The 20,621-nt window shown below is 44.1% G+C and overlaps 1 protein-coding gene across 3 annotated transcripts in view; it reads left to right on the forward strand.

Annotated features, from left to right (window-relative positions):
* The first annotated feature begins 8,939 nt into the window (after positions 1-8,939).
* Positions 8,940-20,621, forward strand: part of PRKG2 (protein kinase cGMP-dependent 2) — a 120,147-nt gene continuing 108,465 nt past the window's right edge. For all 3 annotated transcript variants that reach the window (XM_061145714.1, XM_061145713.1, XM_061145712.1), the window contains exons 1-2: positions 8,940-9,058; positions 20,070-20,543. In XM_061145714.1, the coding sequence (XP_061001697.1) occupies positions 20,083-20,543 (461 nt within the window). In that variant the 5' untranslated portion in view covers positions 8,940-9,058; positions 20,070-20,082. The remainder of the gene's footprint in view (positions 9,059-20,069; positions 20,544-20,621) is intronic.

Raw genomic sequence — 20,621 nt, forward strand, 5'->3', positions numbered from 1 at the left:
AATGTATCTATATGTTGGTCTTTTGTAGTTAAATTCACCATTACCTGTTTGTTAATTAGGCAGGTTATTGATTTCTAAATTGTGCTATTTTTCCAAAGAACTATCTTTATTCCAGAAGGAAAATCAAGAACACATTTCAAATTCTTTCTATAGAATTTCAGGGCCTTAAGTACAATTCTGCTAGGTAATAAGTCATAACTCTCTCTATCCCTAGGATTTGGACTTTCAGTGAGTGCTATGAGAGACTCAGCAGGGACAATCAGATGTGAACCATGCCCTCCAGGTGTTTACAGTCAAGTAGGGGAGATAAGAAATGCAGATAGACAACTGCAAGGAAAGTAGAAAGAGATACTTTGGCCACCTGATGCGAAGAGCCAACTCACTGGAAAAGACCCTGGAAGAGATTGAAGGTAGCAAGAGAAGGGGGTGTTAGAGGATGAGAGGGCTGTTTGGCATCACTGACTCAATGGACATGAGTTTAAGCAAACTCTGGGAGATGGTGAAGGATGGGGAAGCCTGGCGTGCTACAGTCCACAGGATCGCAAAGCATCAGACAGGACTGTGAGACTGAACAAGAAAGGGACAAGAAGCCCTAGAAGGGCTGAGATAAAGTGCAGTTCTGAAGAAAAGGACTACCCTGAGAAGTGATCACTGAAGCTAGGAGAAGAGAGAGAGAGGGGAAAGAAGGAAGGGATGGAGGGAGAGAGGGAAGAAAGGAAGAAAGAAGGGGCTAAGGACAGAATCTGGGGAAAGTTCAGGATGAGTGGGACTAGGTAAAGGAGGAAGGGCTTTCAAGGAGGGCATGAGCAAGAGACTGGTCAGTTCAAAATGGGGAACACGTGTAGGCTCTGGCTGCTGCCTGGAGGGGCCTGGAAACTGCCGTAATGCACGTGAGTCAACAGGCATGAGGCTCATCCTCCTCCCCACTGGCGATCAGCAGGGAGGCATCTGGCAAATCTGAAGCCATGGTCCTCTTGCAGAGGTGCACCAGGCCTGATTGTGTGATGTGAGTAATAGGTTCCCACAGGGCTCTTTCTCAAGTCTGTGTGTGTGTTAGTTGCTCAGTCGTGCCCGGCTCTTTGCAACCCCATGGACTGCAACCTACCAGTCTCCTCCATCCATGGGATTTTCCAGGCAAGGCTACTGGAGTGGGTTGCCATTTCCTTCTCCAACTAGTTTCTGTGTCTTATTTTATTTTTTGGTGTTTTTAAATAAAGACTTATTTATTTATTTACTGGCTGTGGTGGCTCTTTGTGGCTGCTCGGGCTTTCTCTAGTTGCAGACGGCGGGGACTACTCTTCGCTGCAGCGTCGGGTTCTCATTGCAGTGGCTTCTCTCGTTGCAGAGCATGGGCTCTAGAGCTTGGCCTGAGTAGTCGCGGCTCCAGGGCTCTGGAGTGCAGGCTCAGTAGTTGGGGCGCACAGGCTTAGTTACTCCATGGCATGAGGGATCTTCCTAGACCGAGGATCGAACCAGTGACTCTTGCATTGCAAGGCAAATTCTTAACCACTGGACCACCGGGGAAGACTTTTGTTTGTTTTTTAAGAAAACTGAGATAGTAAAGAGTAGAATTTGCGAGAGGGGGTTGCTTTTCGCTTTATGAAAAGACTTGAGCTATGTATAGCCCAAAGATATAAGAGTCAACACAGAAAGCCCTGCTCTGATGTCCAAGAAAGGAGACAGACAAGCGGACAAGTCTTTACGATTTGGGGCAACACACTGCTGTGGTCATACACCCACTGTTCTGCAGAATTAGAGTGAATTCTCAGAAGTAAGGGCTTCCCTGGTGGCTCAGCTGGTAAAGAATCCGCCTGCAATGTGGGAGGCCTGGGTTCAATCCCTGGGTTGGGAAGATCCCCTGGAGAAGCAATACTGGAGTGGATAGCCACTCCAGTATTCTGGCCTAAAGAATTCCATGGACTGTATCGTTCATGGGGTCGTGTCCATCCATGGGACACAACTGAGCGACTTTCACCTTCACTTGGAAGGAATAAATGGCTTTGAGGTGAAGAAGGATTGTGAGCTGCAGGGAGGTTAGCAGAAACACAATGTTGGAATCAACTGGCCCCGTTTTGAAAACATTTCAAGGATGCTGGCCCCTGGAGAGCAAGAATGTCAATGGCAAATAGTAGTATTTTTCTTGGGTTAAGCTTTGGCAACGCTGCAGTGAAAGAAGGGTACAGTGACCTAAGGTTCTGGCTTCTGTAACTGAAATGATTGCTCACGAGGTCAGTGTGGTGAGACATGCAAGCATGCAGGTGACTGAAAGAAGACGGAAGGGAGCAGAACCAAAAAGACAGGGAGATATGAGTGGGAACCAAGATGGTGGCTGTACTCCTCTCGTTCCTCAGAAGGGCTGCATCTGGAGGCACATAGGAGAGAGCTCAGCTTGCATTGAGGGATGCTCTGAATTGAGCTCAAATGTTGTGATCTGCTGGGGTGGTCAAGTGCCAGGGCAACTACAGAGTCTCCAGTGGGGATATTTATCCCAAGAGAATAGGACACTGGCTAGATAAAGCTGTGTGCAGAGCCTTGGGAGTCTGAGTTCAGGGAAGTAACCTGTTCCAACTCCAAAAAGAATGAAGGGATGGAGCCAAAGCAAAGACAATACCCAGTTATGGATGTGACTGGTGATAGAAGCAAGGTCTGCTGCTGTAAAGAACAATATTGCATAGGAACCTGGAATGTTAGGTCCATGAATCAAGGCAAATTGGAAGTGGTCAAACAAGAGATGGCAAGAGTGAATGTCGATATTCTACGAATCAGCGAACTAAAATGGACTGGAATGGGTGAATTTAACTCAGATGACCATTATATCTACTACTGTGGGCAGGAATCCCTTAGAAGAAATGGAGTAGCCATCAAGAGTCCGAAATGCAGTGCTTGGGTGCAGTCTCAAAAACAACAGAATGATCTCTGTTCATTTCCAAGGCAAACCATTCAATATGGTAATCCAAGCCTATGCCCCAACCAGTAACGCTGAAGAAGCTGAAGTTGAATGGTTCTATGAAGACCTACAAGACCTTTTAGAACTAACACCCAAAAAAGATGTCCTTTTCATTATAGGGGACTGGAATGCAAAAGTAGGAAGTCAAGAAACACCTGAAGTAACAGGCAAATTTGGCCTTGGAGTACAGAATGAAGCAGGGAAAAGGCTAATAGAGTTTTGCCAAGAGAACACACTGGTCATAGCAAACACCCTCTTCCAACAATACAAGAGAAGACTACACATGGACATCACCAGATGGTCAACACTGAAATCAAATTGATTATATCCTTTGCAGCCAAAGATAGAGAAGCTCTATACAGTCAGCAAAAACAAGACCAGGAGCTGACTGTGGCTCAGATCATAAACTCCTTATTGCCAAATTCAGACTTAAACCGAAGAAAGCAGGGAAAACCACTAGACCATTCAGGTATGACCTAAATCAAATCCCTTACTATACGGTGGAAGTGAGAAAAAGATTTAAGGGACTAGATCTGATAGACAGAGAGCCTGATGAACTATGGAAGGAGGTTCGTGACATTGTACAGGAGACAGGGATCAAGACCATCCCCATGGAAAAGAAATGCAAAAAGGCAAAATGGCTGTCTGAGGAGGGCTTACAAATAGTTGTGAGAAGAAGAGATGTGAAAAGCAAAGGAGAAAAAGAAAGATATTCTCATTTGAATGCAGAGTTCCAAAGAATAGCCAGGAGAGATAAGAAAGCCTTCCTCAGCGATCAATGCAAAGAAATAGAGGAAAACAACAGAATGGGAAAGACTAGAGATCTCTTCAAGAAAATTAGAGATATCAAGGGAACATTCCATGCAAAGACGGACTCAATAAAGGACAGAAATGGTATGGACCTAACAGAAGCAGAAGATATTAAGAAGAGGTGGCAAGAATACACAGAAGAACTGTACAAAAAAGATCTTCATGACCCAGATAATCACAATGGTGTGATCACTCACCTAGAGCCAGACATCCTGGAATGTGAAGTCAAGTGGGCCTTAGGAAGCATCACTATGAACAAAGCTAGTGGAGGTGATGGAATTCCAGTTGAGCTATTTCAAATCCTGAAAGATAATGCTGTGAAAGTGCTGCACTCAATATGTCAGCAAATTTAGAAAACTCAGCAGTGACCACAGGACTGGAAAAGGTCAGTTTTCATTACAATCCCAATGAAAGGCAGTGTCAAAGAATGCTCAAACTACCGCAAAATTGCACTCATCTCATACGCTAGTAAAGTGATGCTCAAAATTCTCCAAGCCAGGCTTCAGCAATACGTGAACTGAGAACTTCCAGATGTTCAAGCTGGATTTAGAAAAGGCAGAGGAACCAGAGATCAAATTGCCAATATCCGCTGCATCATCGAAAAAGCAAGGGTGTTCCAGAAAAACATCAATTTCTGTTTTATTGACTATGACAAAGGCTTTGACTGTGTGGACCACAATAAACTGTGGAAAATTCTGAAAGAGATGGGAATACCAGACCACCTGACCCGCCTCTTGAGAAACCTGTATGCAAGTCAGGAAGCAACAGTTAGAACTGGACATGGAACAACAGCCTGGTTCCAAATAGGAAAAGGAGTACGTCAAGGTTGTATATTGTCACCCTGCTTATTTAACTTAAATGCAGAGTACATCATGAGAAATGCTGGGCTGGAAGAAGCACAAGCTGGAATCAAGATTGCTGGGAGAAATATCAATAAACTCAGATATGCTGATGACACCACCCTTATGGCAGAAAAGTGAAGAGGGACTAAAGAGCCTCTTGATGAAAGTGAAAGAGGAGAGTGAAAAAGTTGGCTTAAAACTTAACATTCAGAAAACGAAGATCATGGCATCTGGTCCCATCACCTCATGGGAAATAGATGGGGAGACAGTGGAAATAGTGTCAGACTTCATTTTTTTTGGCTCCAAAATCACTGCGGATGGTGACTGCAGCCATGAAATTAAAAGACGCTTACTCCTTGGAAAGAATGTTATGACTAACCTAGACAGCATATTAAAAAGCAGAGACATTACTTTGCCAACAAAGGTCTGTTTAGTCAAGGCTATGGTTTTTCCAGTGGTCATGAATGGATGTGAGAGTTGGACTGTGAAGAAAGCTGAGTGCCGAAAAATTGATGCTTTTGAACTGTGGTACTGGAGAAGACTCTTGAGAGAGTTGGATCTGCAAGGAGATTCAACCAGTCCATCCTAAAGGAGATCAGTCCTGGGTGTTCATTGGAAGGACTGATGCTGAAGCTGAAACTCCAATACTTTGGCCACCTCATGTGAAAAGTTGACTCATTGGAAAAGACCCTGATGCTGGGAGGGGTTGGGGGCAGGAGGAGAAGGGGACGACAGAGGATGAGATGGCTGGATGGCATCACCGACTCGATGGGCCTGAGTTTGAGTAAGCTCCTGTAGTTACTGATGGACAGGGAGGCCTGGCGTGCTGCGAGTCATGGGGTCACAAAGAGTTGGACATGACTGAGCGACTGAACTGAACTGAACTGAACCTGTTCCCAGCTCAGTCCCTTGGATGCAAGTCCAAGCAAGAAAAAGAAAGTAGGAGAAACCGATTTCTCTAAAACACCGAAGCTGGTGAAAAGCTCCTCTGCATGTAACACAAAGATGGGCATTTTACCCTACGACATCTCAAGCCAGCTCCAAGCTTTGACACCCTAGCACTCTGGTGACAGAGCTTGGCAGGGACCGTGACACCCCGCGGAGCATAGGTACACCCAGGACTGGAGGATTTATTCATGAACATGTGTTCTGCACTAACCGGTGGGCCCAGAGGAGACTTGGCAGAGGCAATCTGGAGCTGGTGCTGCTCCTCAGTCAATGGGAGGGAAAAGGCAAGTGGATTCTGGAATCTCATTGTGTCCATAGAGGGAGAAATCAAGATTTTAGGCTCTTGAATCAGATCAATTGGCTCTGAGACTTGTAAACTCTGTATACTTGATTATGTTATTTAGCTGTTTGAGCTGGCTTTCACAGGTACACTTAACTTTTGGGGTTCACGTAGCAAATGAGAAATTGCATGTATACCTTTAACACGTGGCACAGTCAGACTGCACACAGGATTTCCATCTGCCTGAAGGTGTGTCCTCCTCACTCCTGGCTGACTCTTACTCATCTTTAGTTTTTTTTTTTTTCATCTTTAGTTTTAAATGTCATTTTTTTTTTTTTTTCCTGAGGCATCATCCCTGAGCTCCTGTAGCTGACTTTAGATTGGCTCCCCAGCATCCATTGCCACCTTCTTCTTTTTATTTAGGTATCCACGCCTCAAAGAAGGCAGTCCTGAAAAGTTCAATGGCACATCTGAAGAGCCTCAACCAATCACAGTAATGCCCCCTCCACCCCCGGCCGCCTTCCCAGCATTCAGACGTGGGTATGTGATTCAGTTTGGACTGATGACGAGTGAGAAGTCGGTTAGAAGCTTCTGAGAAAGATTTTCCCACTCCTGAAAAAATAATACTGTTACCATGGGGCACTGTGAGGACTGTCTGTCTTAGCAAGAGCTGTTCCGCCTTCCTGGGACCATAGGTGGGGCAGCCCCAAGTACCAGGCTGCCAAGGTGGAGATGGCAATGGGGAATAACCCAAGAGGGCCTGGGGCCTTCCTGACAGCACTGAGCTGAACTCCCCACAGAGCCTCTTGACCTTGGGACTTCTTGCCATATGAAACAAATTTCCTTATCATTGAAGACCTTTTAAATTGGTTTAATTATTAATTGTAGCCTCCCATGTCTAACTTATGACCTCATCATTTTTACTCTCATATTTTCCTACCTAGCATGTATCACATATATAGTTAATGCTATGTTTATTTGTTTGACGTCTGGTTCCCTCTTTGGATTCTGAAGCGCTGAGATTCCATGTTGACTTTGTTCATCATTGAATTCTCAGATTTTTGCACTGGACGGGAGTCATAGAAACTGCTCAAGCACATTTGGGGGAAGAATAAATAAAGATCTCAAACATGGTCCCTTTTCTCCTCCTCTTCCTCACCCTCCACCTTGTTCTCTACAATTCAGCATTGTCGACAGAGCCCAGGATCACCAGGAAGGAACCTAAGTTCTCTCTCAGACTCAGACCCTGGGCAGCAGCCTGTACTCCATCAGTGCCTTTCAAGTTTTATCTCGAGGAACAGTAATAAAATACATATTACAGGGCTGAGGCAGTACACACATATATTTACATATTTAACTAAAACTAAAGGTTTATAGAGCATATTTACTTGTACTATGTATAATGTCCCAGATATTTTTATCCTATTCTAGTTCATTAAGAAAATGCAAGTTCTGGCCCCAAACACCAATTTTTAGACCCATTAACTAGCTACCCATAGCACCCCCCCCCTCAACCTCCCCCAAGAACTAAATTAAATGTAAGGACTTTCAAAATCTCTGATTTTCTCTTTTATCGTTTAACTGTTCATAAAAATCCAGGCCACTGACTTAAATGGCCATTATTACAGTGACTTAATGACTTCATTATTTTCTTTTTTCCTGTGGAATTCTTTTCCATCCCCATGTCCTCCAGTTGGGCTATTTCGAGGACCTGCGTGAAATGGAAAGACTCTGGCATATGTTCCTGAAAAACTACTCTGTACTTTGGCTGATTTTTTTTTTTTTTCCAGTTAGTGGCACATACACACACACAAAAACCAGGACTACATCTTCCCTTCTTTGAATGTAATGGCCCTACTCAACATATTTTACGTGGGCCCAGTTTCTCTACAAGTTTATGTACGTCCTAGGGCAGACCGGTGTTCCATGAGTCCCACTGCCCCCACTGTGGTTTAAAACCCAAGGGAGCTGGGTTCCAGCATTCTCTAGAGGCACAGTGAATAGACCCTCACTGACTTCCCTTTCCTGCGCACAGAAACTGCCCTTGTCTTCCGCGGATTTTACCAGTCAAATTCCTCTGGAGGCAGGAGCAAAGGGCACAGGCTACAGGGAGATCTCACAACTCCAGGGCACAGCAAATAATGCGGTGGGGGTTATATATATATATTTAGAAAACCATAATGTGAGCCTCAGGGGGAAAAAAACAAAACAAAACATATAATCAAAAGGCGACGGGGAGCGCATTACCAGCTTGGGTGATCAAGAGAGCTCCCTGCCAGGAGACCTACAGATTCCGAAGGTCCCTGGAAACTCGGTGCAAACCGCTGCCCCCTCCCCGCATCATGTGAACCGGCAAACTACAGGCAAGTTATACGGCTCCAGAGTCCGGGAAAGAGCGCGTGGCCAGTCTGCTCCCGGGTCACATGTCTTCTAGAAGGGTACTCGTGTGATAGCGGAGAACACGTCCAGGGTACGTGTGCCCGTTTGCGCTCTGGGAGCAAAGGCGAGGTGGGAGACAGCTTGCAGTGAAAACAGACCTGGGGATGGGGCTGGGGGTGCTGGTATGGGGCCGGGGGTGGGGAGGAGAGAGGGAGGAGAAGGAAAAGATGAACACCTCCCTGAACTTTCCTCTCCCCTCGTCCCACACACTTGAAATAGAAATAATAATAACAACATGAATTTTTTTTTTTTTTTTTTTGCTTACAACCGCGATGTTATCTCCCTCCTTAAGTTGCCCCACTCTGGAGGGGATGGGTATAAAGTGCAGACTGCGGCTGTCGCTGCTGGCGTGTCTCGAGAGTAAAGGTTGGGGCCGGTGCGGGTGCGCGCGCGGGTGACCTCACCTCCAGGGAAGGACTGACCCCCACCCCCTCCTTCTCCTCCTCGCCTCTCCTCCCTCCTTCCCTCCCTCTCTCTCCCTCCCCGCGCGTCTCCACTGCACCGGCCCCCGCGGTGGAGCCAGGCGGCAGCACCCGAGCCACCGCAGCTCCTGCCCGCAGAGCGCTCGCCGGCCACTCGGCTCCCACGTAGCCCGAGTGGCGGCGCCGGCAGCCCCGGGCCCGCGCCCCGCGCCTCGCGCCCGGCCGGGGCTGGCTACACTGACCCGCGCCCGGCTGGGGCGCCGCGGGCGGCTGGGGAGGCAGGGTGGCGAGGGAGCGGACGCCGAGACGCAGGGGCGGCCGCGGCGCCGAGGAGACCAGCTGCGCACCTGGAAAGTTACCCGGCTGTCTGGTGAGGCTGGCGGGCGGGGGGCTCGGGCGGCCGGGGGACGCCGGGGGGGGGGGCAAGGGTCCGGGTGCGCGCGGGTGCCGGCTGGGCGCGCGGTGCGCCTCGGTTCCACACCCAGCGGCTCCCGCGCCTGGGCTGCTGGCGTGTGGACGTGTGCACGCGGTGCGTTGGCTCCGGGGCGGCAGCCGGCCGGGAGCTCCCGGAGGCAGAGGGAGGCTACTGGATTTCCAGAAGCTCGGCTGGGGAAGGGAGGGGCGCGCTCAGCCCGGGTGGGGAGTCACCGGGTTCTCACGCCTTTAGCCCGGGGCGGCGGGCGAGACTGCTGCTCGGGGCTGGGGGTTTGGCGAGGCCATCAGGATGTGCGCTCCCGGCTCCGCTTCTCCAAGCTCCGGGGAGCGGCTGGGAGGCGAGGACTTGGGCGAGGACTTGTAAACTTGTGTGGGTGTCCTGTGTCACTCTCGGCACCTTGAGTCGCTTTCACATTTTTTTTTTTTTCCGCTCTGTTTTTCCTGGTGAAGAAACAAGAGCGAACAAAAACGAATCTGTCACTTTGGAGATGAGAGAAAAAGCAGTTTGAGAACTAGGGTACAGATGCATAGCGGTTGGCCCTGGCTGAAAATACAAAGAAACCACGCAGGCAGAATGAACAGGTAGAAAGGATGACGCTCTGTTCATCTCGTCGCCTAAGTTCCCAGGGGCCTCTTTATGAAGGAAGCCAGCGGCAGACACCTACCTGCCTGCGCTCCCCTTCCCCCAATAGTTCCTCAGGAATTGTCTCTTTTCTTTGCAAGTTTCTATTTAACTCTTGGAGAAGGTGATCATCCCACATCACATACAGCGGCTGTGGTCAGTACTAGTGCTTGGGTTTTTACACAGGAGGGTAGGAGATCATATGGTAGAGAATTCTCTTTGTAGAATTAGATAGAGGCTACCTTCCCCATCAGAGCATTGCACAACTAAAATAAAGGACATAAAAGGATGGTACAGAGAGATCTTTCTTTTTTACCTGAAATGCTGCATTTCAGTCCTCTGAAATCCTTACAAGTGAGGGCTAATCCACCTCCCAGTGCAGGCATATGTTGCCTGGATGCTGCCCAAGTCTTTTGATCCCATACTGTCTTGCTTCCTCTAGGCTATTTCCCTATCAATTATGTCCTCATCTCCTCTGTTTTCATTTTCTCTGTATTCACTGGTTCATTATTTCGGGCTTACAGGTACTCTCAAGTTTTCACTTTTCTAAAAATCCACTGCATGAACCATGGTACCATCTTGAAGTCCCTACTCTCAGTGTCAGCTCTTTCCAGGGTTCTTGGTAATTTGGGTTCCTATCCCAGGTCTTCTGTGAAAGACTAAATTCAGTATATTTCCTTCTGATCTCATTTGCTGTGATAGGTCTGTGGGCTGTCAACTGCAGCCTGCTCACTTCTTGGAAATCTTATATTTATGGCTTTATCTTATCTTTCTGGATCTCTTATTGTACAACTGTTCCTTCTCTGTCTTTATTTGCATCTCCTGCTCCTCTTCTCCTATAAATATCATTCACAAGTACCATCTAAATGTACATACATAACAACAGAGGCATTTTCCCCTTTTTCCCTTAGTGATCACATTTATTAATACTTGTGGGACTTAAGTTCTTATTTCTACCAAGTATTCTTTTGCCTTGGCCTTCCTTCTTTTCTGCCCTCTGCTAGACATTTCCACCTTGATGACCCACAGGCACTTCAACAAACTCAGCAAATGTATATATGGACTCATCTCCTTCCCCATGTAGCATGCTTGTTCTCTTGACTGTGGTCAGTGTCGCAGTGCCTAGCCCATAGATGGTGCTCTACTCGCTTTTAATGAATGAATGAGTTCATAGTACTGCCTTCCTCCCAGCCTGCCAAGATAAAAACATTGGAATCTTTTTTTGACTCCTGTCTTGTGTGCACCCACTTAATTACTACATGCTTCCCTGGTGGCCCAGACAGTAAAGAATCTGCTTGCAATATAGGGGACCTGGATTCGATCCCTGGGTTGGGAAGACCCCCTGGAGAAGGGAATGGCTACCCACTCCCGTGTTCTTGCCTGGAGAATCCCATGGACAGAGGAGCCTGGTGGGCTGCAGTCCATGGGTCCCAAAGAGTTGGACACGACTGAGCAACCAAAACTTTATACTACTTTTATTTTAGAGATTCTGTCCCTGCAGTATTACTCCAACCATCTTTTACACTTAATCCCTCCCCATCCTCTTCATAACACAATAGCTTCTTCTTACCGTGTCTCATTTTCTTCTCATACTCCATGTAGACCTCAACATTCTTCCTCTTTTCATTGCCCATCTCTTCGACACCTTTATCTACTTCTTCAGCTTCAGCCTCTACTTATGATTGCTAAGTATTTTCAGCTCCCCTTTTTGAGCTGCTAGCTCCTCATTTCTTACCATCTACTGAACTTCTTGACCTTAAAGTTTCCACAGGTTCCATAAACTGTCCAAAATCACCTTCACTGCCATATCCCTCAAATCTGCCCCTCATTTTGCTTAATAACATCCTCTCTTACCCAGTTGCTGCAATGGAAACTTCTAAATCTTTCTTCTTCTTCTTGGGCGTGTATATATAGTAAGTCGCTTCAGTTGTGTCTGACTTTTTGTGACCCTATGGATTGTAGCCCACCATGGTCCTCTCTGTCCATGGGATTTTCCAGGCAAGAAATACTGGAGTGGGCTTGCCATGCCATCCTCCAAGGGATCTTTCCGATCCAGGGATCGAACCTGTGTCTCTTCTGTCTCCTGCATTGGCAGGCAGGTTCTTTACAACTAGTGCCACCTAGGAAGCCCATTCTTCTTCTTATCATTGCTCAAATTCCATCAGCTACCATCTCTGGATCTACACCTATAAAATTGCATTTCTGTGTATTTACCTACTTACCTGAGACTGTGGCACCCCGAAAATAGATGAATGGGATGCCACAACATATGGGATATGTCGTATTTATACAATTCACTGTAAACATTCCAAGGGGTGTTTACATGGTGGGTGGGGTGGTGGGGGGCACTGCAAGATATAGCCTCAGGAGTAACTGAAACTTTGGCTCAATAAAAAGCTCATATGACTGCCTGACAAGAGAAAATAACCCCCCAATTTAAGATGCCATGGCCAAAGAAAACAAGCAGTAGATTCAAAACTGAACCCAAGCTTAATAGTCACAAGGTCAGATGCTTTTAATTGTGTAACTGATATGAAATTGAGCTGTTTCTCACAAGGGCAACTCTTTGTGTTTGCTTCAGGAAGGAGCAACAGGGTTTATATACTCAGTGATGTTTAATTATTTTCTAAAAGACATTTGGTGAGACAAGTTAAGAGTAACACCAGATGCATCGGTTTCATATCTACTTAAAAAACTATCTGGAGAAGCCTGCATAATTCATGTGACTTCAGGCTAACCTGCCCATTTCATGAAAAAGAACCTTTTCTACTTTTCGTGATTTATTGAAAGGAAGGCAATTGCAGAGTTTTTGCCTTTAGCCATATCTTTGGCCAAATACTCCATGATAGTGTTTTTCTCTTTTGGCTACCATGGAAATGGTCCATTTTTTCTTGAGTTCAAGATATTAGGATAGGGTTGACATTCTTTCTGATGTTTTGTCATCCCCTTTTACTTGGATTGCTACAGTAGCCTATGATTTTGTCTTTTTTCCTCTAAGCTCTTTTCACTCTGTTTCATATTAATTGCCAGAAAATCTGTTTATTTTTCTAAAGAACAAACCTGACCGTATTACTTGAAAAAAGCTAGAACTACACTAAAATCCAGATACCATAAATGGCATATGAAAATTTTCAGTATTCTGGTTTCTTACTTTTTCAACTTTACTTCTCATCACTCTCCTTCATCATTCATACATTTCAGCCTGGTCCCTGAATATGCTATCAACTTCCTTACATTCACTCCTAGTACATGTTATATTTTTTTAATTAATAGAATTTCTTTTTTTAGAGCAGTTTTAGGTTTACAGAAAAATAAGGTAAAAAACATGAGCGGTTCCGTAGTCTTCCCTCCCCTTCCCTATTCTTAACATCTTGAATCAGTGTGATAAAAAAAATTTTTTTACAGCTGATGAGCAAATATGGAAAGTTATTAACTGCAGTCCATAGTTTATATTAGAGTTCGCTCTTTTTGTTGTTCAGTTCTGTAGGCTTGGGCAAATATATAATGACATGTATCCACCATAACAATATCATACAGAATAGTTTTAGTGCCCAATAATTCCCCTGAACTCCATCTATTCATTCCTGTCTTCCTCTCTCCAGTCTGCTGGAAACCACTCTTCTTTTTAATGTCTCCAGATTTCTTCTTTTCCTAGAATGTCATACAAGAGTTAACATCATACAGGTTTTACAGATTGGCTTCTTTCACTTTGCAATGTACCTTTAAAATTCCTCCACGACTTTTCAGGGCTTGATAGTTATTACTTTTCACCACGGAATAATAGTCCATGGTCTGTATACATCATAGCTTGTTCATCCATCCACTGAAGGACATTTAATTGCTTGCAAGCTTTGGCAGCTATGAGTAAAACCACTGTAAACATCTGTGTACTGGTTTTGGTGAGGGCTTGTATTTTCATGTTGGTTGGATAAATACCAGGGAGCATGGGTTTCTCATTGTTTTAATTTGAGATTCTCTAATGATATTTGGTATTGAGCATTGTTTCATATCCTTATATGCTACATGTGTATCTTCTTTGGTGATGTGTGTTTGTTTAAATCTTTTGCCCATTTTCCAGATGGATTGTTTGCTTTCCTGTTGTTGCATATTAAGAATTCCTCATGTATTTTGGATAGTAGTTCTTTATTAGATATGTGTTTTCTAAATTCTTTCTCCTAGTTTGTGGTTTTTTGTTTCTTTTCTTTTTTTTTTTGCAAAGCAGAAGTTATTAACTTTAATCAAGTCCAGCTTATCAGTTTTCCCCATCATAAATTGTACTTTTGGTGTTTTATCTCAAAAGTCATCACTAAACTCAAGATCACTTCCATTTTTTGCTGTTGTCTACTAGCAGTTTTATAGTTTGTGTTTTCACAGATTTTGAGGATTTTGATCCATTTTGAACTAATTTTTGTGGAAGATAAATCTTTTTCTAGATTCATTGTTTTGGTGTATGGATTTCCAGTTGTTCCAATACAATTTATTTAAAGAGACTATTCTTTCCCCATTGAATTATCTTTGCTCCTTTATAAAAGATCAGTTGACTAAATTTTTGTCAGTCTGTTTCTGGGCTCTCTATTCTGTACCATTGATCTATTTGTTTATGCTTTCACCAATAAATTTTCTTGATTATTGCAGCTTTATGTAAGTCTTGAAGTCTGGTAGTACCAGCTCTCTGACTTTGTTCTCCTGTAATGTCTTGTTGCTTTAGTATATATTTGTTGATTGATAAGTTTTTCCACTAAAATGAGTTATTTTATTGGATGAATAATGTTAACAGTAATAACAATAGTAATATTTAATGCTTATCGAACACCCACTATATATCAAGCACTGTGCTAAATTCTTATCGTGGTTTATCTCATTTAACCCTCTAACGACTGTAAATGATATGCAGCATTATTTTATCTGTCCATCTGTCTACGTGTCTGTCTATCTCTTCCATCATTCATACTCATGCCCAATATCATGGCCAAGGGCATATGAATACTAATTGAAGGTGCTTACTCTGGGACTCTGACTCAATAACATTACCGAGCACTGTACCATCTCCTGTATTTACAGATATATATATATATGTGATGTGTGTGTATATATATATGTGTGTATATATATATATATATATATATGAATCCAGATGGGTAGAGAGAAACATAGATACTATCTAGATCGGAGCGGAGATTTTGGCTTCAAACCACTTTAGAGCTGGAGGGAAAACAGACAACAGAGGCTAATTCCTACGACACTGGCTGTCAGGTGTTAATCTGCCTGCAGGAGCCTCCACAGTTGGTTTTCCTTTTCCTGTGTCTCTTCTAATTACCTCTGCTGCATGGCATTTCCTCCATCACGATTAAATTAATGTAATAATAATTTATAACTTTATATAGTTTTCCTCTCTTTTCCTAAATGCCACTGCTCATTATATTCTTCATTCCTGTCCCTGGCTGCAGAAGAATATCTCCTTCAAAGTGAACTATGTTTTTTGTTGCTGTTGTTGCCTTCAAAGATATTTAGGTGGGCCCTTTTGGTTTAAGGTTTTCAGTGCAACCTGGGTAAATAGATAGAGGCTACATGAAGGAATTGCAGAGGAGGAGTCCCTGCAGTCCTTGAACCTGGGTTGGGACATTCATGAAACTTTCTATTCTCCATCTTTTTGTGGGGCTTCTCTTCACTGGGAGGGTATCCCAGAATGTTTGTTCCAGAATGACTTTTTTCCTTAATCCAGACAGAGTAAGCACACCCCTCTCTCTCACCCCAATAATTTTCATCTTTAAAACCCTCTTGTCTGGAAGACATCCAGTCTACTAGAGTTCTTTCCCATTCAGTAATGATGCCATCTGGACATTTCCTCACACCGAGTCACCAAGTACCTTGCTAGTCACATCCTATGAAAGCTACTTGGTGCCTGCTACACACCAGAGAGCACTTCCCTCATAGCTCGGTCGGTAAAGAATCAGCCTGCAATACTGGAGATCTGGGTTCGATTCCTGGGTGAGGAAGATCCCCTGGAGAAGGAAATGGCAACCCACTCCAGTATCCTTGCCTTGAGAATCCCATGAACAGAGGAGACTGGCAGGCTCCAGTTCATGGGGTTGCAAGAATCTGACATGACTTGGCGACTAAACCACCACATGCCAGATAATGCACAGGATACCTTACAAGCATAATCTTCATAATAAATCTATGAGATGAATATATCCGCTTTCTAGATTAGAAAATTGAGAAATTGAAGTAATTTATAGAAGGTTACACAGCTGGGAAAAGGCAGGTTGTTTTCTTACCCTGGCTGGCTTGATTCCATTGCTTATGTTAGATCCTGATCTTTGTCTCTTTGCTTATTTCTTATACTTTGAAAACAAACAAACAAACTCATAGAAAAAGAGATCAAATTTGTGGTTACCAGAGGTGGGGAGGGGGTAGGATGCAGGCAGTCAAAAGGTACAGACATCCAGTTGTAAGATAATGAAGTATTAGGGGTGTCATACACAATATGATAAATATAATTAACACTGCTGTGTTATATATGTTATATATGAAAAGCTGTTAAGAGATCCTAAGAGTTCTCATCACAAGGAAAATTTTTTCTATTTCTTTAATTATGTATCTGTGTGAGATGATGGATGTTCATTAAAATTATTGTGGTAATCATTTTGTGATATATATAAATCAAATCATTATGCTGTAAACCTTACATTTATACAGTGCTGTATGTCAATTGTATTTCAATAAAGCCGGAAGGAAAAAATTCCTGATCTTCATCTCCAAGGTCATTTCTTCTTACTTTACATGCTGTTCTCTGATTATAAGAATAATCTAAGAACCTATAGTTGCTAGATAGATAGAACAACATCCTGTGGTTCAATCGTGACTAGTAATACATATTTGTGAAATGGCTTTTCTCTCTTAATGACTGATACAGACAGGAAACAAAGTGAGTCTAATTAGGTTTTATGAAGCCAGACACTCAAAGCTTTGGCTTGAGAGATACCAACATTGAAATAGGTGAACTAAGAAATCAGACTTAGTATTTATTGAGCCCTTTGGTAGCTTCCTTACATATCTTAAACTAGTGACCTGGAAGATGGGTTAGTTATTTCACTTCATTTCATCCCTCTTTGGAATTCTAAACGTTCCAAAGATTTATTCAGTTTGCAGACTGATGTCTTTAAAATCACAGAATAGCTGGATATTTAAAGTGGATAACGAACAAGGACCTACTGTATAGCATATGGATCTCTGCTCAGTGTTATGTGGCAGTCTGGATGAGAGGGGAGTTGGGGGAGGATGGAGACATGTATTAATATAATACATGTACGGCTGAGTCCCTTTACTGTTCACTTGAAACTATTACAACATTGTTTGTTAATCCACTACACCCCAGTACAAAATAAAAAGTTTAAAAACAAGCAAACAAAAATCAGAGAATAGCTGGTGTTTTGGGAGGATTTAACCGCCTTTACCTAATTGTGGTTCGAGTTTGCAAAATTATTGAATTGGTACAGAATGTTTTGACTACCATACCTAGAGCAAAAATGATCCTCTAAGCCTTTTCATATTTAGAATGCTAGAACTCTTCTCTTGTGTCGAATTTGACTTCCAATTCATGGGACTGTGCCCCTGGTATAATATATGACACTTAGTTAGGTCTTAGGAAGCAATTGTTTCTATAAATAAAGAATGAGTTGTTAGTTTAGTTTAATGTTAGATTTAAAAGTTTTTGTGCTTACTTTTGTTCTTTATAAGATGATTTCTTTCCCCCCGCCCATTCTTCTCCCTTTATCCTGCCTTGGATTAGAAATGCTTGTCCATGAACCAGAAAAGCACGTCTAGAAAATATCTCACTGCTGCATGTTAAAAACTTGTGCACACATTAATTTAAGGTCCCTCTGGGGGCACCCTTCTTATGCTTGTCATTAGGAATCTCATTCAAGTTTATTCTCAAGTCCCAATCTAACGTCTTCTTAATTGCTTATTCAGGTTACCTTGGTGTACAGGGCCACATCTTTGAATTCTAGTTTCCTTAACCTTTTTATATATTCCTAATATATAAGAACAGTAAATGCTGCCAAGTCAACAGAAGCTTAAAGGTTAAACCTGCCACATCTCTGTAACATATTAAGGCAATTCTCTAGAGGCTGATGTTTATTAATGCCTACTTTGAACCTGAATTCTATGAAGAATGTCTGGGTATTGCAAGATTGCTTTTATAAGTATATTTATTTTCTGTTTCTACCATCTATCTTAGGTGACCTGCCTTAGCTACTGGGATGCATCTGTTTGAAACTCAGAGGCTGTGTGTTCTTTGTCTTTGTTGTCTTTGTTTTAGAGGTCACAATGATTCTGGTAGAGCCAGAGAAATCAGTCTAAGCATTTCATTTCTCTCTGAGCTTGAAACTTGGAGAGAGAGAGAGTGAGGAAAGAATATGTGGGATTTATAACTTCAAAGTTCCATCGTTCTCTTCATATATTAGATAATGAGCATCATTCAAATTTAGTTTACAAGTTTCTTGGGTGATGGCTGTCAAAAATCACACACACAAAAGTACGGAATTTCAATAGCTAGCCTAAAAAGACTTAAACCTTATGATACTTAATCAAAGCAATATTTTCCAGTCTTCAGTCTTTTGGGTTCTCTTTTTTGATTTTGCTCATATGTGTTTATTAACTGCAGATGATTTCTTTCCTGTTTTCCTTGAATTGACTCAGAAAAGCTAAATACCTAACTAACCCTCAAGTTTTTCTGGTGCCAATTATTTATAATTTGTAATGAATGTTAAAACAAATACATAGCTATTGAACCAAAAAGAAACATTTTTGAATTAACTAAAATCTTGCCTCACATTCCCCAATCTGCATTTTACCTCCTGAGACTTACTGGAGGAGTAACTGACTGCTTTGGGGCCTACATTGAGGATATTCTGTTCAGGAAAATAATAGAGCATTGGACCATAGGTTGTCATTTTTTGGGACAATCTTGGTTTTGGGATATAAAGTAAAGAATATCAAAGAACCCCCATCCTTGTTTTTACCTTCTGGTAACTGCCGTCCGGCAGCTTCCTGGGTGGCCTTCATGGTAAAGAGCCCACCTGCTAATCCAGGAGATGTGAGAGACACAGGTTCGATCCCTGGATAAGGAAGATCGCCTGGAGGAGGGCATGGCAACCCACTCCAATATTCTTGCCTGGAGAATCCTCTGGACAGAGGAAGCTGGCGGACTATAGTCCATGGGGTTGTAAAGAGTCGGACCCGACTGAAGCGACTTAGCATGCAGGCACTCATGCACGGACTGCCATCCACATGTTTGTAAAGGCGAGCATTGTCAGAAAAGCCAAACTTTGGTTCGATGCATGAGATGGGGTGCTCAGGGCTGGTGCACTGGGATGACCCTGAGGGATGGGATGGGGAGGGAGGGTCAGGATGGGGAACACATGTACACCCATGGCTGATTCATGTGAATGTATGGCAAAACCCACCACAATACGGTAAAGTAATTAGCCTCCAATTAAAATAAATTTAAAAAAAGAAAAATTAAAAAAAAAAGAAAAGCCAAACTTAATAGGCACCTAGGGCTGGAGAAACGTGCTAATAAGGCAACCCCAGCTCTGCCTCCTCCCACCCCGAGGAATGCAGATGTGTTGTTTTCTAAATCAGGGGAAGCTTTCTCAGTGGAGCTGCTCAGGGAGCTGGGAGCATTGTGACATTAACAAGCCTCTGCTGCCGTAGTTGCTCCTTGGCTTTCTGACTTGGCCATGCTGACATCCGAATGGCGGTTCTGTCCTGATGCTTTTGACAGCTGTCCGGAGAGAACAACCAAAGAGAACAGCAGGTAACGCAGGCCGTGTGTGCAAAACGCTTAGGTGTGATGTTTTTGCCGGCAATGGGATGGGAGAGAAGGAACCCAAGAGCCAGCCCCTCCTCATGGAGGAACCGATGAAAGCAATCCATGGCTTTCCTTCTGGAAGGGTAGGGAATTTATTGCTTACGGAACAGCCATGAGTGCTGTGTTTCCATTTATGAAACAGTAGAAGGAGAAGAGCAGCGGGGCCACTGGAAAGGGAAACTTCACGGCATGCGTGTGTGCTAAGTTGCTTCAGTCGCGTCTGACTCTTTGTGACCCTGTGGACCATAACCTGCCGGGCTCCTCTGTCTCCAGACAAGAATTCTGGAGTGGGTTGCCATGCTGTCCTCCAGGAGATCTTCCCGACCCAGGGATCGAACCCTCATCTCTTAACATTTCCTGCATTGGCAGGCGGGTTCTTTCCCACTAGCTCCACCTGGGAAGCCGGAAACTGCACAAGGTAACCTCCGCTTCTGTGCCCTCTCTCAGGTCCTTGAGCAAAATGGGAAATGGTTCGGTGAAACCCAAACACTCCAAGAATCCAGATGGGCAGCCCGGGAACCTCACCGCCAGCGCCCTCCGGAGCAGGGTGACAGAGCTGGAACGAGAGCTGAGGAGGAAGGATGCTGAGATCCAGGAGCGGGAGTACCACCTGAAGGAACTGCGGGAGCAGCTGTCCAAACAGACTGTGGCCATCGCCGAGCTGACCGAGGAGCTGCAGAGCAAGTGCATCCAGCTGAACAAGCTGCAAGACGTGGTGCACCTGCAGGGAGGAAGCCTGCCCCGGGCGTCCCCGGACAAAGTGCCTCTTGAGGTTCAGCGGAAGACCTCGGGACTGGTCTCCCTCCACAGCAGGAGGGGAGCGAAGGCTGGAGTGTCCGCCGAGCCGACCACCCGAACCTATGACCTCAACAAACCCCCCGAATTTTCCTTTGAGAAAGCAAGAGTCAGAAAGGACTCCAGGTAAGACGTTCCCCCAGCCTTTTGGCTCCTATGGCGTTCATATGATGAAATGTTAGAGTGCTCTTTACTGAGTCTCCT

This window comes from Dama dama, chromosome 6, assembly GCF_033118175.1.
Source record: "Dama dama isolate Ldn47 chromosome 6, ASM3311817v1, whole genome shotgun sequence".
NCBI classification, from domain to species: Eukaryota; Metazoa; Chordata; class Mammalia; order Artiodactyla; family Cervidae; genus Dama; species Dama dama.